Source organism: Phacochoerus africanus, chromosome 2, assembly GCF_016906955.1.
Source record: "Phacochoerus africanus isolate WHEZ1 chromosome 2, ROS_Pafr_v1, whole genome shotgun sequence".
In the NCBI taxonomy this organism is placed as follows: domain Eukaryota; kingdom Metazoa; phylum Chordata; class Mammalia; order Artiodactyla; family Suidae; genus Phacochoerus; species Phacochoerus africanus.
The window spans coordinates 198,447,479-198,464,086 of NC_062545.1; the positions used below are offsets into that span (position 1 = coordinate 198,447,479).

Consider the following 16,608-nt stretch of genomic DNA (forward strand, 5'->3'; position numbering starts at 1 on the left):
AGCTGGGGCCAGTGCCACAGCCACAATACTGGATCTGAGCCACACCTGTAACCTATGCCTCAGCTTGCTGCAACACTGACTCTTAACCCACTGAGAGACACCAGGTAAGGAACCTGCATCCTCATGGTCACTATGTTGGGTTCTTAACTCACTGAGCCATAATGGAAACTTTATAGTGGACTTCTAATATTTTTACATTATTTCCAACTTTCAAATTCTTTGTCCTGATCTATTCTTTTGTATGCTTGCCTTCAAGTAGTTTAAAATCAGTGTGATACAAAATGAAATGTCATTTGCCTATGTTATCCAAGCTTGTAAAATATTTTCATGTAATTATCCCATCTGAGCCCAGCATATCTGTAGTGGTAATTTGTTATCCTTTTGGTCACTGTGGTGAAGGGTGGTAGAATTGGCCACCTCAAAATATGTCACTTTGGTAAATAATTAGCTTGAGCTACAGGCAGTTGAAAAGAACCAGGTACAAGAAAAGCTCTCCACCACTCCCCTACTTGTCTAAAAGCAGGACATAAATTTTCAAAGTTGTCCCTCCTTGTCCCTTAACAAGAATGGACTGACAGTCTTGAGACTGCATTGGAAGAATCTACATAGACTTTACTAAGAAAACTTCATCTGTCCTTTGTTTCCCATATAGTTGCCATCCCATAATTTGCTGCCTCCAAAGATTTAAGGCCCTTTTCCATTTTTTATTGCTTGTGTACAAACTCATTGTCCCTTTGTTAAGATGCCATAAGCCCAAATTCTAGTCACCTCTTTGAGTTATTCATCTTTGAATGTGAGATACACAAGTTAAAAACCTTGTTTTTTTGCTATTAATCTGTCTTTTGCTACAGAGCTCCAGCAGAAAAGCTAGAAGAGTAGAAAAAGATATTTCCTCCTCTACAGATTCTAATTATTACATGTATTGTCACACAGAAGCTACTTTTTCCCTCAATGTGTTCAGACATAGAGAAAGGTGACCCAGCATTTGTACTTGTATAGAGATGCGACAGCCTTGAGAGAAGCCTTTAAATCTTTGCGTTTACACGTAAAACTTCTTTTAAGTACCAAGAACCCAGTTTAATGTTCATAAAAGTTAAGACAAGCCATTGTTTCCGATTTGGCCCCAAGCTCTCTCATTTTAATTTAAAAACGTTTAGACTGTTAAAAACAAAACAAAAAAAACCAACACCCCGCAGACTACGTAGACATGGTTTGAGGAAACAGAAGTAAGACTGCCCCAACAATACACGCACAGCGAACTCATCACCCACGAACCAACACGCCGCCCCGCAGACAAGATTTGAAACACCCTGCTTTCGCGCGCCTGGGGCCCACGCCCCAGTGTCGCGTGGCATTGTGGGATTTGTAGTCCCTGCCACATCCGCCATCAGTATAAACAGCTCGGCCAGGGCTCTGAGAGGACTCGGGCTTGGAAAAGACCCGGATTCCGGCAACGGGGCGGGACAGTGGCGTCTTTCTTTGCCCCCAGTCCAGAGCGTGGGAACCAAGCGAGCCTCAACTCTGTGTCGGCCTCAGCACGGGGACGCACACTCTCTGCGTCATGTGGGGCTGAGGCCGATGATGAATTCCGGTGTGCGAGTCAGGGTTGCTGTGTCACTCGGCCCGCTCGGCGCGCCTACTTTCTCGCCGCCCTTCCGCACCGGCCCTCGGGCTCTTCCGGTCCCAGCGCTCTTCACCTGCAGGGCTTCTCCTGCCGCACACCGGGCCTCTCCTACAGACTGTTGTCGAGCTGTGCTCTGGTCCCGGGCGCCCTGGTCCCGGACCGGCTAGGGCCATGGCGAGCGGCGCCACCAGGTACCGGCTGAGCTGCTCGCTCCCAGGCCACGAGCTGGACGTGAGGGGCCTGGTATGCTGTCTCTATCCACCGGGGGCCTTTGTGTCCGTGTCCCGAGACCGCACCACCCGCCTCTGGGTCCCGGACAGGTGAGCACTGCGACGTCCGCTGTCCCCTCGGCTCTGTTGCAAGCTTCCTGCCGCGTCTGGGAAGAGAGTGACCCTTCCCTGCCCTATCCTGCCCCTTTCCCTCTTCCCGGCCTTCTCTCCGGTTCGCTCTCCCCCGAAATACTGAGAACACTGGCAGTCTGGGCCAGTGTAAGAAACCACTGAGATTTAGGTTGAAAGAGCACCGAACTGGGGGAACAGAAACCTACTTTCTTGTCTTAACTTGTCCATTAACGAGTGGGTGACCTTGGACGAAGCTGTTATTTTTTATGGCTTCAGTTTGTAAACAACGGTTTTTCATGGTTTTTTTTTTCCGATTTGAAAAAAATTTGATGACAGATGCACCCCTCTAAGTGAGGCATTGTGAAAGCATCTGGCATGTAATTGAAGTAAGTCCTCCTCTTTCTCTAGAATTTGCTCTGTGTCTTCCCTCTAATTTAATTTTTGAAAACCTTGTTTCGAAAAATTGTGTTCTAGAAAGCTGCATTGACTCCCTCCATGTTATCCGAGTCAGAATTTGAGGTGTGTGGAAGGCTGAAAGGGATGAAACCCTTTAAATGGTTATGGATGTATCAAGATGTACGGTTTTCTTGAGAAGAGAAAGCTCATTGCCTTCAAAAGAGTGTCAGAGAGAGTAATCAAAAAAATGTTAGGAAACAGAAGATTAAGCTCCAGTCCGAATCAAGTTCAAGGGTTCAGGCCTGATTTTTCTGCTTGTAACTAGAATTTTAAGACCTGGAAGACAGATTTCAGTTCAGAAAGAGAAAAATGGAAGTGGGTTCCTTTACGTAGTAAGTCTCCTATCAGAGGTTTCACTCAGAGTTTGTGACCATCCATAAATTCAGAAGATAATTATTAAGTGCCTCATATTTGTTTTTTGATCCTGAAGAAGAATAAAAGAACAGACAAGTTCTCTGTGTTTTAGAGCTTGCCTACAGTCTGGATCGAGGTGGATCAAAAATCAAGCAAATAAATTGTATATTGGCATCTGCACTGTGAAGAAAATAAATATATAGAATTGAGTGGAGAGAGACATTTTAAAGAAGGAAGCCTCTCAAAGGAAGTTTTCATTTGTTTCTTTTGCTTGTTTGTTTTGAGATGACACCTAGATGGAGCTGGTCAAGGAGCAGGGAACTGGGTAGTAGAAGGAGCAAACACAAAAGCCCTGGATTAAGAAAGGAAAGACCCTGTGTACAGGAGGGAATGAGATGTGAGGTGAGGGCAGGTCTTAGAGGCTGGCAGAGGCCAGATAATACCATGGAAAGAGGACTGGGCAAGAGTTAGTGGGTGGAAGCCCTCCAAGAATTTCAAGCAGGGAGCAGCATGATTTGATTTACCTGTTGAGAAGTTTCTGCTAGCTTCTGGTGGAGAATGAATTGCAAAGGAATAAATGTGGAAGGAGATCTTTTGAGGCTTTTGCAGTAGTATAGCCAAGGCATAATAACAGACTAAAGTAGGAATATTGTAGAGCAGATGTCTATATTAAATTGGATAAGATTTCCTCTAACTCAGATTCGGTGATAGTCCAAACCATTTGGTAACACTGATATGAAACTTCCGTGTATTTGAGTTCAAATTACTGATTAAGCTTGTACATTTTAAACTGAGTTCAATAGCAGCACATATCTAGTAAGATATAAACATTGCCATAAGGAGTAGCTAAAGGATGCCTGTTAAATATCCTGCTCAATAGTTAAATCCTTAAACTTGTGCATGTTTTGTGGGACTGTGTTACATTGATAAGAGCTCAAATCATTGGCTTCCAGGAACTTGAAGAACTTTGAGCTGAAATGATCCTGTCTTTGAAAACTGGTTCTTTTCACTTAACTCATGTTGCTTTTTGGTTTTGCTTTTCAAAATTCATGTGGTATTCAGTTAACACTAATTTTGTCACCAGTGATTGCTTTGCCTTTTAAAAACTACCCATATTTGAAAGACTCCAACTTCAAATTCAACTTTCTGCCTTAAATATTCCCTAACTGGGCTGAAGCTGAAGTGATCTCTCCCTTATGCAAACACTCAGCACTTTGGGTCCTTAGTCAAATAGTTCTGTGAAACTTGTTAAGAAATTAGAGCCATTACCTTCCTATTCTTCAACCCACTGTTTCCTTTTTTGAGAGGCAAAATGTTTATCTCTTTTAACTACTTATTTTTTAATTTTACTTCCATGTGGGTATATAAACTGCTATACTGCTGTTTCCTTTCATTTAACATTTTTTGTTTTCTATTCTTATTGTGGAATATGAAAATTTAGCTATTTTCTGGCCTCTGCCAACCCCCCATCAATATGCATCCTTTCTATGCCCTGAGCCTTATGATATAATTTAATTTAATTTAGACTATGTTAGTATTTTGTGGCCATACAGAGTCTGTCTACACCTGAACTATGGAATAAACTATGGTAACTCTTCCTCAACAATTTTATAATCCCCCATAGCTAATAGCCTTGTTTTGGGTTTTCATACGCTTAATTTTCTATGTATTTATCACTAATTCAACTTCATGTTGTTTGTTATCTCAATCTCCTCTCAAGACCTCTAGACACATTAATTTTTTTTTTTTTTCTGTCTTTTATAGGGCCGCACCCATGGCATATGGACGTTCCCAGGCTAGGGTTTTAATCGGAGCTGTAGCCACTGGGCTACTCCAGAGCCACAGCAACACTGGATCCGAGCTGCATCTGTGATCTACACCACAGCTCACGACACTTAACCCACTGAGTGAGGTCAGGAATTGAACCGCAACCTCATGGTTCCCAGTTGGATTCGCTAACCACTGAGCCACAACAGGAACTCCCAAGACACATTAAATATTTTTAGTTTCACCCTCCAGACAGTGAAAATTTTCTGACCTGGTCTGTCTGCCTCTGATGCGCAGCTAGTCCTGGAGTCACACTTCACTGTCATCTCAAGAGTCCTTTTTTGGACCTCTTGTGTTGGATTTCTATTTTCAATGTCCTGTAACTTTCTCTTTTTGTTTTCTTCCCTGACTCCTTATTGAATCACATCCTCTAGAAGCTTTCTGAGATACATTGATAATAAATGTATTAAGACTTTGCAATTGGAAAATGATTTTAGTCTGCCTTGCTACTTAAATAATGATTTAAATGCTTGTAGCATTGTAATTTCCAAATGATTTTTCTTCAGAATTTTGAAACCATTCCTCCATTGTATTCTAGTGTTACAATTGAGAAGCCTGAAGCCATTCTGATTCTTAAATGGTAGTTATTCTAATTCCTAGGGCAGTTATTAATATGCTGTGTCCCTAGAGCAATCATTTATATGTCCCTGTATTCATTTAGTATGCATATTGAGAGTGATTGATAGTCTAGCTGTTTAGATACACACACTATAGTAATGGGTACTAAGTTAGTGTTTCATAGTGTGAAATGTCCTCACTGTTTTTAAGGCTTAGTGATAGTGGATTCCATTATCCCAATTGCATGAATGTTTCACTTCACCAGGGATTTCTTAGGGTACCAGTCACTGATAAGTAGAGATAAAGATTGAGAATGAGCGAAAGCCACTTAGGATATTTGTTTCCTTCCTTCCCTTCCTTGTTCTTTCTGTTAATTAATGTACACTTAACAATGAAATACTAATTAAACTTCTAATCTGATGTAAACCTCTGAAGTAGCTAATATAAATTATATATTTAATACTTAATTTAAAATAATAGATTCTTTTGGTGGGGTGGGGCTGGTGCATAGCATATAGAAATTCTGGGGCCAGGGATCGAACACATGCCATAGCTATGACCTGAGCCACATCAGTGACAATGCCAGATCCTTAACTGATGCGCCACCAGGGAACTCCAAAAACAATAAATTTTTAAAATAGTATGCACTCTAAAGTTCAACTTAGAAACTAAAAGAGTACTTTGACAAATTATGTTCTGGCTGAGTTGGGAAAATAGATATCTTATTAATTTTCATGTTTTTCTAGTCCAAACAGGGGCTTTACAGAAATGCACTGTATGAGTGGCCACTCCAATTTTGTTTCTTGTGTATGTATCATACCTTCAAGTGACATGTATCCTCATGGACTAATCGCCACTGGGGGAAATGACCACAATATTTGCATTTTCTCACTGGAGAGTCCAGCACCACTTTATGTACTAAAAGGTCACAAAAATACTGGTGAGTATAATACTTTGGTATTTTTCTATTGAAATAAGTTTCTTCCTTTTGAAGATAAAATTCTTATATCTACTTTTCCTAGTTTTTATTATGTTTTCTTTAACTATAGCTATGTCTTTATAGTGAAAACCTTTTGGATCATCATTGTTCTTTCATTTCTTTTGTTTTTGTTTTTGTTTTTCTTTTTAGGGCCATACCTGCATCACATGGAAGTTCCCAGGCCAGGGCTTGAATCATAGCTGTAGCTGCCAGCCTATGCCATAGCAATGCTAGATCCTTAATGCAGTGAGTGAGGCCAAGAATCGAACCTACATCCTCATGGATATTAGTCAGGTTTGTTACCACTGAGCCATGATGGGAACTCCATGTTCTGTAATTTCTGTTACAGACTTACTGTCATCACTAAAGGTTGACCTGCTTATATATGTAAAAAGTAAAATGTTCAGGGAGCTCCTGCAGTGGTGCAGTGGGATTGGTGGCATCTTGGGAGTGCTGGGACTAGGGTTTGATACCCAGCCCAGCTGGTAGGTTAAGGATTTGGCATTGCCACAGCTACGGTAGGTCGAGACTACAGCCCAGATCTCTGACCTTGGAGCTCCATATGCTGCAGGAGAGCCAAAAATGAAAAAAGAAAAAAAAAAGTAAAATGTTCATTTATGAAAGGATGATACTATAGTTCTGTTTTATTTTATTGTCTAAAAAGGGCTGTACCCACAGCATATGAAATTTCCCAGGCTAGGGGTTGAATCAGAGCTGTAGCCGTCGCAGCCACAGCAACATGGGATTCAAGCCGCATCTGCAACCTACACCACAGCTTATGGCAACGCTGGATACTTAACCTGCTAAGCAACGCCAGGGATTGAACCTGAATTCTCATGGATACTCGTTGGGTTTATTACCTCTGAGCCATGGTGAGAATTCCCATTATAGTTTTATATACTTTGTAGTTTTGGTTTTTCAGCTATCTTGTACAAGGAATTCATTTACTCAGGAAAACTGAGAGCGCATCTTTAATCATTTGGCTCTTACATCTGTATTTAGCAGCATATTAAAACCCAGAAGGAATGTGTTTAGGGTTCTGATGTCATTACTTGAGATTTAATACTTTTGAATAGCATTTTCTGTGATTTGTGTATATTTCTTTTTTTTCTTTTTTTGTCTTTTATATTTTTAGGGCTACACCCCAGTCATATGGAGGTTCCCAGGCTAGGGGTCTAATTGGAGCTGTTGCTGCTGGCCTACGTCACAGCCACACCAGATCCGAGCTGCATCTGTGACCTACACCACAGCTCACAGCAACACCAGGTCCTTAACCACTGAGCGAGGCCAGGGATTAAACCTGCAACCTCACGATTCCTAGTTGGATTCACTTCCACTGCGCCACGACGGGAACTCATATTTCTTATTCTCTGATATTCCTGGACTGGTATTTGCTTAACAGCTCTTTGTTACGAAATAATATGCTTAATCAGTGCAGTACGCTTATTACTTTTTTTTTTAATGTATCTGTAATAATTTGGGAAATCTAAACAAATAGTATGACCTGTAAGCACTCTAAACTTAATTCCTTTAAGAAGTTTGTAAAATGTTTTGTGTGTATGTATGGGAAATCCTCAATACAGAGTGATACAAAATTTAAAAAAATTTTTTTAATGATTTTTATTTTTTCCATTATAGTTGGTTCACAGTATTCTATCAATTGTGGGTTTCTTTGTTTTTTATTTCCCCAACACATTATTTTTTTTTCTATTGTATAGCATGGTGACCCAATTACACATATATGTATACATTCTTTATTCTCACATTATCATGCTCCATCATAAATGACTAGACGTAGTTCCCAGGAATTGTTAAAAATTTTTGAAGGAAATCTTCAAGTATATATGAAAGTAGAGATACAGTATTTTATAATAATTTATAAACAAATATAACAGTAATATAATAATCTAAACAAATATAACAGATTAATAATATAATCTTCCACACCTGTATTTATCTAGCTTTAAGGATTATCACACATGCCTATCTTGTATCATCTTCCTCCTCCACATTATTTTAAAGGAAATTTTCAGTATACTCTTTCATTTGTAAGTACTTTGGTATGTGGCGTTGTACACTAGGGTTTGGCAAACTTTTTCTGTGTATGGCCAGATAGTAAACGTTAGGCTTTGCATGCCATACTTGCACAACTGCTCAACTCTGCCATTGTGTGCAAAAGCAGCCATTGACAAGAAATAAACAAGTAAACAACTATGTTTCAATAAACATTTTTTATGGACACTGAAATTTGAGTGTTGTAATTTTCGCATGTCGGGAAGTACTTTTTTTTTCTCGCAACCACTTATTATCACACCTTAAAAAAAAATCTGGAGTTCCCGTCTTGGTGCAGCAGAAACAAATCCGACTAAGAACCGTGAGGTTGCAGGTTCAATCCCTGGCCTCACTCAGTGGGTTAAGGATCCGGCATTGCCATGAGCTGTGGTGTAGGCTGCAGACACGGCTCGGATCTGGTGTTGCTGTGGCTGTGGGATAGGGCGGCAGCTATAGCTCTGATTGGACCCCTAGCCTGGGAACCTACAAATGCTGCAGGTGCAGCCCTAAAAAGCAAAATAATAATAATAATAATAAAAACTAAAAATCTTACTTATTACCAAATATTCAGTGAATTTTCAAATTTACAAGTCGTCTCATATTTTTTTTAAAGTTTGTTTGAATTGTGACCCAAGTAAGTTCCCATGTCCTTCAATCTATCAGTTTCTTTTCCTTTTGTTAAATTTCCCTCTCTATTTGAAACTAGCTTATTTTATATATAGAATTTCCTATAATCTGAACTCTGCTGGTTAAAGCCTTGTTTCTTATTTATAATATTCCTCAGTCCCCTAGTCTCGTAAACTATTAGATCTAGAAGGTTGATCAGATTCAGATTCAAGTTTTTGGCAAGAACGCTTTACAGGTAGCATTGTGTCCTTTCTATTGTGGCACAACATGAAGCACATATCTCTTTTTGTGATTAGATTCATCTATTCATTATAAAATTCCTAGCAGCCTTTGATGATAACAGTCGTTAGCATCTGTTGATGATCATTACACAGATCCAATATTTCATTAAAATTGGCAAAATGATTGTATTCTAATTCTATTATTTCTTCACTTAATAGCATTTTTCTGCAAATAACTTTTCACATTCTCTTTTTTAATTTATTTTTTAGTGATAAATTTTTATTTTTTTTACTTAGTTAATGCATTTTATTACATTTATAGGTGCACAACAATCATCACAACCCAATTTTATAGCATTTCCATACCAAATCCCCACTGCATTCCCCCACCCCCCAACCTCTCTCCTTTGGAAACCATAAGTTTTTCAAAGTCTGTGAGTCAGTATCTGTTCTGCAAAGAAGTTCAGTCTGTCCTCTTCAGATTCCACGTGTAAGTGATAGCATTTGATGTTGGTGTCTCATTGTCTCACTGACTTCATTTAGCATGATAATTTCTAGATCCATCCATGTTGCTGCAAATGCCGATATTTCTTTCCTTTTAATGGCTAGGTAATATTCCATTGTGTGTATGTACCATATCTTCTTGATCCACTCCTCTGTTGATGGACATTTAGCTTGTTTCCATGTCTTGGCTGTTGTATACAGTACTGCAATGAACATTGGAGTACATGTGTCTTTTCGAGTCATGGTTTTCTCTGGGTAAATCCCCAGGAGTGGGATTGCTGGATCAAATGGTAGTTCTATTTTTAGCTTTCTGAGGAATCTCCTTACTGTTTTCCACAGTGGTTGCACCAATTTACAATCCTGCCAACTGTGTAGGAGGGCTCCTTTGTTTCCACACCCTCTCCAGCACTTATTGTTTGTAGAGTTTTTGATGATGGCATTCTGGCCGGTTGTAAAGTGGTACCTTATAGTGGCTTTGATTTGCCTTTCTGTACTAATGAGTGATGTTGAACATCTTTTCACGTGTTTTTTGGCCACGTATATGTCTTCTTTGGAGAATTGTCTGTTTAGATCTTCTGCCCATTTTTTGATTGGGTGTTTATTTTCTGGTATTGAGCTGTAGGAGGTGTTTATAAATTTTGGAGACGAATCCCTTGTCAATCGATTCATTTGCAAATATTTTCTCCCATTCTGTGGGTTGTCTTTTTGTTTTGTTTAGGGTTTCCTTTGCTGTGTAGAAACATTTATGTTTAATTCCCATTTGTTTATTTTTGTTTATTTTGTTTTTCTTGTCATTACTCTAAGAGGTGGGTCTGAGAAGATGTTGCTGTCATTTATGTTAAAGAGTGGCCTATGTTTTCCTTTAAGAGTTTTATAGTATCTGGTCTTACATCTAGGTCTTTCTTTTTTTTTCTTTTTTCTTTTTTTTTTTTTTAGAGCCACACCTGCAGCATATGGAGGTTCCCAGGTCTGGAGTCAAATCGGAGCTACAGCTGCCAGCCTACACCACAGCCACAGCAACACAGGATCTGAGTCACATCTGTGATCTACACCACAGCTCACAGCAATACCAGATCCTTAACCCACTGAGCAAGGCCAGGGATCAAACCCAAAACCTCATCGTTCTTAGTCAGATTCATTTCCTTTGTGCCATGACGGTATCTAGGTCTTTAATCCATTTTGAGTTTATTTCTGTGTATGGTGTTAGGAAGTGTTCTTATTTCATTCTTTTACATGTGGATGTCCAGTTTTCCCAGCACCACTTATTGAACAGGCTGTCTTTTCTCCATTGTATATTCTTGCCTCCTTTGTCATAGATTAGTTGGCTGTAAGTGCATGGGTTTAATGCTGGACTTCTATCCTGTTCTACTGATCTGTATTTCTGTCTTTGTGCCAATACCATATGGTTTTGATGACTGTTGCTTTGTAGTATAGTCTGAGGTCAGGGAGCCTGATTCCTCCAGCTCCATTTTTCTTTTTCAGGATGTCTTTGGCTTATTCTGGGTCTTTTTTGCTTCCAAACAACTTTTAAATACTTTGTTCTAGTTCTGTGAAAAATGTCCTTGGTAATTTGATAGGGATTGCATTGAATCTGTAGATTGCCTTGGGTAGTATAGTTCATTTTGATAATATTAACTCTTCCAGAACAAGAGCATGGTATGTCTTTCCATCTATTTATGTCATCTTTGATTTCTTTCAAAAGCATCTTATAGTTTTCCACATTAACTCTGGTTACCACATGAGACACTTACACAGAGAAGACAGGATAAATGCTTGCTTTGCCCCCTCCCACCTCTTTTACTAGGTTTTGAAATAGGTTTATTCCCCTAAGGTCATTTTTTTTTCTTTTTTGATTCTCAAAATCTCCCATATTTGGTCACTGGACCGCTTCTAAAAATTGGCTCTTGTGTCCTCTGATAAGACCTTCACTAGCCTTCCTTGCTTGGTTCAATGCTCAATTTATGCATTTCTTGTTCTAGACCTGAAATAGCTATTTTGCTGAGAAGACTTATGTTTTTCTTTTAGTGGGAAATAGTATTTAGAAACCTCAATTTGAGTTTGAATTAGTGGTGCTTACCAGGATTTTTTAAAACTTAATTTTGTTTTGTAATTATATAAAACACATGTAGTGTCAAAGGAAAAAACTCATCAACTCAGTGCAAACAGAGAAGTCTAGAGAATGTCTGTATTGTTTCCTTGCACCGTCCTTATAAGTAAGTAATTTTTTTTAATTCTGTTCTTTCTCCAAAAAAAATTGCAAATATTTATGTATATTTATGTTGCCCCTTTCTTAGAAGGTAATGTGCTATATGCAGTTTTCTGCCCTGGCTATTTTTGCTTGATAATATTGTCCTGGAGGTTACTTCATTGCACTGTATAGAAATCTTCATCCATTTTTACAGTGGCATTTTTACTTCACTGTGTAGGTGTACTATGGCTATTAGATCTTATTCAGTTGCTCCCCTGTTGATGGATATCTAAGTTTCTGATCTTTGCTAGTCAAATGTCTTTGTGCATATGTCATTTTATTCTTTTGTGAGTGTAACATAGGTATGATAACACAGTTTTGTGTCAAAGGGTAAATAAATATGAAATTTTGTTAGTCATTGCCAAATCCCTTCATTAAATATTATAAAATGTTTTGCATTTCCACAGCAGTGTATGAGTACCTATTTCCTTTACCAACAAAGTATTTTGTCAGATTTTTAGGTTATTGCCGAACTGATAAGTGAAAAATGATATGGAGCAATTTGCGTCTCATTATGGAGGGGGGCATCTTTTCATATAAGGGGATGGGCCATTTGCATCTTTTCCTGAGATGTTGCCAATGTAATGTGAGGTTATTGGCTTTTTTTTGGGGGGGGTGCTTTTTAAGGCCGCACTAGCAACATGTGGAAGTTCCCAGGCTAGGGGTCAAATTGGAGCTGTAGCTGACACACTATACCCCAGCCACAGCAACGCCAGATCCAAGCCATGTCTTCCACCTACACCACAGCTCATGGCAGGGCTGGATCCTTAACCCACTGAGTGAGGTCAGGGATTGAACCCGAGTCCTCAAGGATACTAGTCGGGTTCATTAACCACTGAGCCATGACGGGAACTCCAGGTTATTGGCCATTTTAAAAGTCCTTTCTAAATTAGAGTTATTAACCCTTTCATACAAATTACAAGTTTTTTATTTTTTTTTATTTTATTTTTTTAACTTTGTGTATGTTATTGTTTTTTTGTAATGTGAGGGCTTGTTTTATTTTAAACATACTATCTTGATTTTTTTTAAAGTTTTTCTCATAGAAAACCTATGCAGTAAAAATACTACTTCACATCTTAAGGATGTTTTTTTCTGCCTGGTCTATCTTATCATAAGGTCATTTTTTGTTATTTTGTTAAGTTACTTGGTGTTTTAGAGTCCAAATGTCATTTTTTTCCTTTCTTTTCTTTTAATTTAAAACACCATGTTAGTGAGGAGTAGTTGAAGAATTAATGATTGACATTCTTAAATCATGACTTTTTTGGCCTGCTTTCTAGCCCAAATTTTCTTTCTTTTCTTTTCTTTCTTTTTCTTTCTTCCTTTCTTTCCTTCTTTCATTCTTTTGTTTTTTTGTTCGTTTGTTCATTTGTTCGTTCTATTTTTCATATGTGTATGTGTCTTCTTAGGGCCACACCTGTGGCATATGGAAATTCCCAGGCTAGGTTTTTTTGTTTTGTTTTTTCCAAATTTTATTTTCTAAATGGTATAGTGGTACTATGTTTCAGTTGATGTTATATGTATAACACTTTCCAGTAGCATTATAAATTGCAGTTCTAGGTAATGGAGGAGGAAAGTGCCATCCCCCACTTTGGGGCAAGTGCCAGTGCCCAAAAAGAGAGAGCTATCACAGTCTTCCTGTGGTCACCAACTATTCATCTTGCTCTCTCTTCCACAGGCAAAATATACCCACTTTTTTTCTCATTTCCAGACAAGCCAAAAGTCCTACCAAATTATAGCATCAAGTTCAAAATTAAGAGTCTCTGGGTGAGAAATTCAGTTGTGGCTCACTGGAAACAAACCCAGCAAGTATCCATGAGGATGCAGGTTTGATCCCTGACCTCGCTCAGTAGGTTAAGGATCTGGCGTTGCCATGAGCTGAGGTGTAAATGGCACATGCAGCCTGTGGTATAGGCCAGCAGGCAGCTGCAGCTCTGATTTGACCCCTAGCCTGGGAACTTCCATATACTGCACCTGGGGCCCTTAAAAAAAAAAAAAAAAAAAAAAGCTGGAGTCCCCGTTGTGGCGCAGTGGTTAACAAATCCGACTAGGAACCATGAGATTGCGGGTTCGGTCCCTGCCCTTGCTCAGTGGGTTAACAATCCGGTGTTGCTCTGAACTGTGGTGTAGGTTGCAGACTCGGCTCAGATCCCGCGTTGCTGTGGCTGTGGTATAGGCCCGCGGCTACAGCTCGATTAGACCCCTAGCCTGGGAACCTCCATATGCCTTGGGAGCGGCCCAAGAAATGGCAAAAAGACAAAAAAAAAAAAAAAAGAATCTTTGCATGATACATAGTACTCTAAACATCAGGGAAGTGATGCTCAGGTGTTTCTACATCAGATCCAGATATAGTTCCTCTTAAATTCAGAGATCTGTGGGCTAAAAACACAAGTTATCAGTCACCCGTTAGCCCCAGTATGCAACTGTGGGAACATTGGGGGTAATCAGAGCAAACACTCCCTTTCAGAAAAGGGAACAATGCAACTCAGCAGAGTAGTCTTCTGTAGTCATCTGAAATCTAATGGGTGGCTATTTGATAGATCCCACCCTCCCTCATAGAGTGGTGGATTTTTGTGGTCAGTTTCCTCTAGTCTCCAAAAGGAGTTTTTAGTCCATTGTTCTTCAGTACTCTTATTTAACCCTCTGGGATATTCTTTTTTTCTCTTATTCTCCTTGATCACACTGAAGCATATGCCCTCCTTGGGGACTAAGCAACTTTCTCAACTTGTTTTCTGCCTATGTGAGCTGGGTGCACAGGGGACATTTTAAGTCTTAAACATTCACAGACTTTTTTAGGTCTTGGCAGTATAACTCTTAAAAACTTCCTGTGCTTCTTAGAATTTGATTTCCAGTCAGATCTCTTTGTCAGTAGTCATGCCCTCAGTTTAGTCTAGACTTGCTGTATTTCTCCCCCTCTCTCCTCCCTTCTTTCCCTACGTGCCTCTCTAGATTTAACTACTGAAAACTTTGTGCCTGTCAGACTTTAGTTGGAAAGTTGAACCCTTAAGTTCTTTTCCCTGAGCCAGTTTTCCAATTGAAAGCATTTATTTTCATGGCAACAACCTTATTTTTCTTGGGTTTGAAAATACTTTTAGGAGTTCCTGTCGTGGCTCAGCGGTTAATGAACCCAACTAGTATCCAAAAGGATGTGGGTTCGATCACTGGCCTCTCTCAGTGGGTTAAGGATCCATTGTTACCTTGAGCAGTGGTATAGGGCGCAGATCCAGCTTTGCTGTGGCATAGGCCGGCGGCTGCAGCTCTGATTCAACCTCTAGCCTGGGTGCAGCCCTAAAAGACAAAAAGAAAAAAAAAAGAAAATAATTTTAAAATCCATTTGAAAGTTTTGGCACTACGCACGATGGATAGTCATGTTTTTGACATGTTCCTGTTATATGGCTGGGTTTCAATTGTTTTTTAGTGCTGAAAGGACTTCTTGAGTTTATATTTTTCATTACATCTTGAGAAGCAGTTGACTCTTAAGCCCTGCAGTTGACTCTTAAGCCCTGCAGATCCCTAAGTTTGGACTCTTCTTTTCTGAACCTGCCAGTTCTTGATCTCATTTCGTTTTTTTAATGCCCAGCCAGATGTGGCCAATAGTAGGTGACGCCTATTACTGAAGTCCATTTTCCAGCCTCTTTAGGCTATGGGTTTATCATGTCCTGAGTTATGGCTGATAACAACTTTACCAAATGTTCCTTACCAAGGATCCCTGGTCTTCTGTTCTATGATGCCATTCTCTTCCTTGCCTGCCTTTTAAGCCATTATCATTGCCTTTTAGATTTTTGCTTCAACAGTGCCTTGCTTTTGCTACTAATTTTTGAATCAGTCAGGTAGGTTAGGTGACATTTTGGCAACAGAAAATTCCAGAATCACAGTGTCTTAAAGCAGTAAGTTTACTTTGCATCTTACAGGCCCAGTGCAGCAAGGGGCTCTACTCCTTGTAATCAGTCTGGGATTTGAATGACAGAAGCTTGGTTGCATCATGTGCTTTCACAGATACTGGAGCAGTGGGGAGGGAGCATGACTTAATTGTATACCTGCCCTTAAAGCTTCCACCTGGAAGTAACATTATTTATGCTCATTTTTCAGTGCCAGGAGAAGTCACGTAGCATGCCTAAAGCCCTTAGGAAGTTCACTCTTACCATTTGGTTAGAAGATGAAGAGCAGAAAATATTGATGAATATCACTAAAGGCTGCCATATACATTAAAATATTTATATCTCCCATGTGTTTTCTGGAAACTTCTCTCTTGTAACCTTCTAGCCTCCTGTTGGATGGGTACTCCCTGGGCTAATGTCAATCCTGGTTTCCCTATTTTCTAGATACCATATTTTTTTCATTCTTAACTCTTTCATTTTAGTTTAATACAACAGTTGCAGCTTCTGAGAAAGCTGTGGACATAGGGGTTAAGTATATTTTATATTTACATACTAGAAAATGGCCTTATTCTAGTCTTATATTGACTTAATTTAGTTAGCTGTAGAATACTATATAAAAACCATTTAACCTCAGAATTTTGAAGACACTGCTTTGTTGTCTTTTAGGGTAAGGTGTTATTTACAAGTTTGATGCTGTTTTGATTTTCCATCTTTCCTGTGGGGCACTTTTCTGGTCCCCTCCCAAACTTTTGGAATCTTCTGTTTCTAATGTTATAAAATTTCATGATGCATCTCTGTCTCTGTTTCTCAAAGTACCTTTCATTGGGCACTTTTGTGGGTTCATTTGGTCTAGATAATCATTACCTTCCCTTTGGGAATCTTTCTCATACTGTTTCTGTGTTCTCTACCCCATCTTTCCCCTCCTCCTCCCTATTTTTCTCT

At 39.3% G+C, this 16,608-nt stretch overlaps 1 protein-coding gene across 3 annotated transcripts in view; it reads left to right on the forward strand.

Annotated features, from left to right (window-relative positions):
• Nucleotides 1-1,392: 1,392 nt before the first annotated feature.
• Nucleotides 1,393-16,608, forward strand: part of PLAA (phospholipase A2 activating protein) — a 44,105-nt gene continuing 28,889 nt past the window's right edge. For 2 of the 3 annotated variants that reach the window (XM_047767545.1, XM_047767546.1), the window contains exons 1-2: nt 1,394-1,944; nt 5,907-6,100. In XM_047767545.1, coding sequence (XP_047623501.1) covers nt 1,796-1,944; nt 5,907-6,100 — 343 coding nt within the window. In that variant the 5' untranslated portion in view covers nt 1,394-1,795. Of the gene's footprint in view, nt 1,945-5,906; nt 6,101-16,608 lie in introns of all 3 variants that reach the window. The other variant, XM_047767547.1, reaches the window with a different exon arrangement.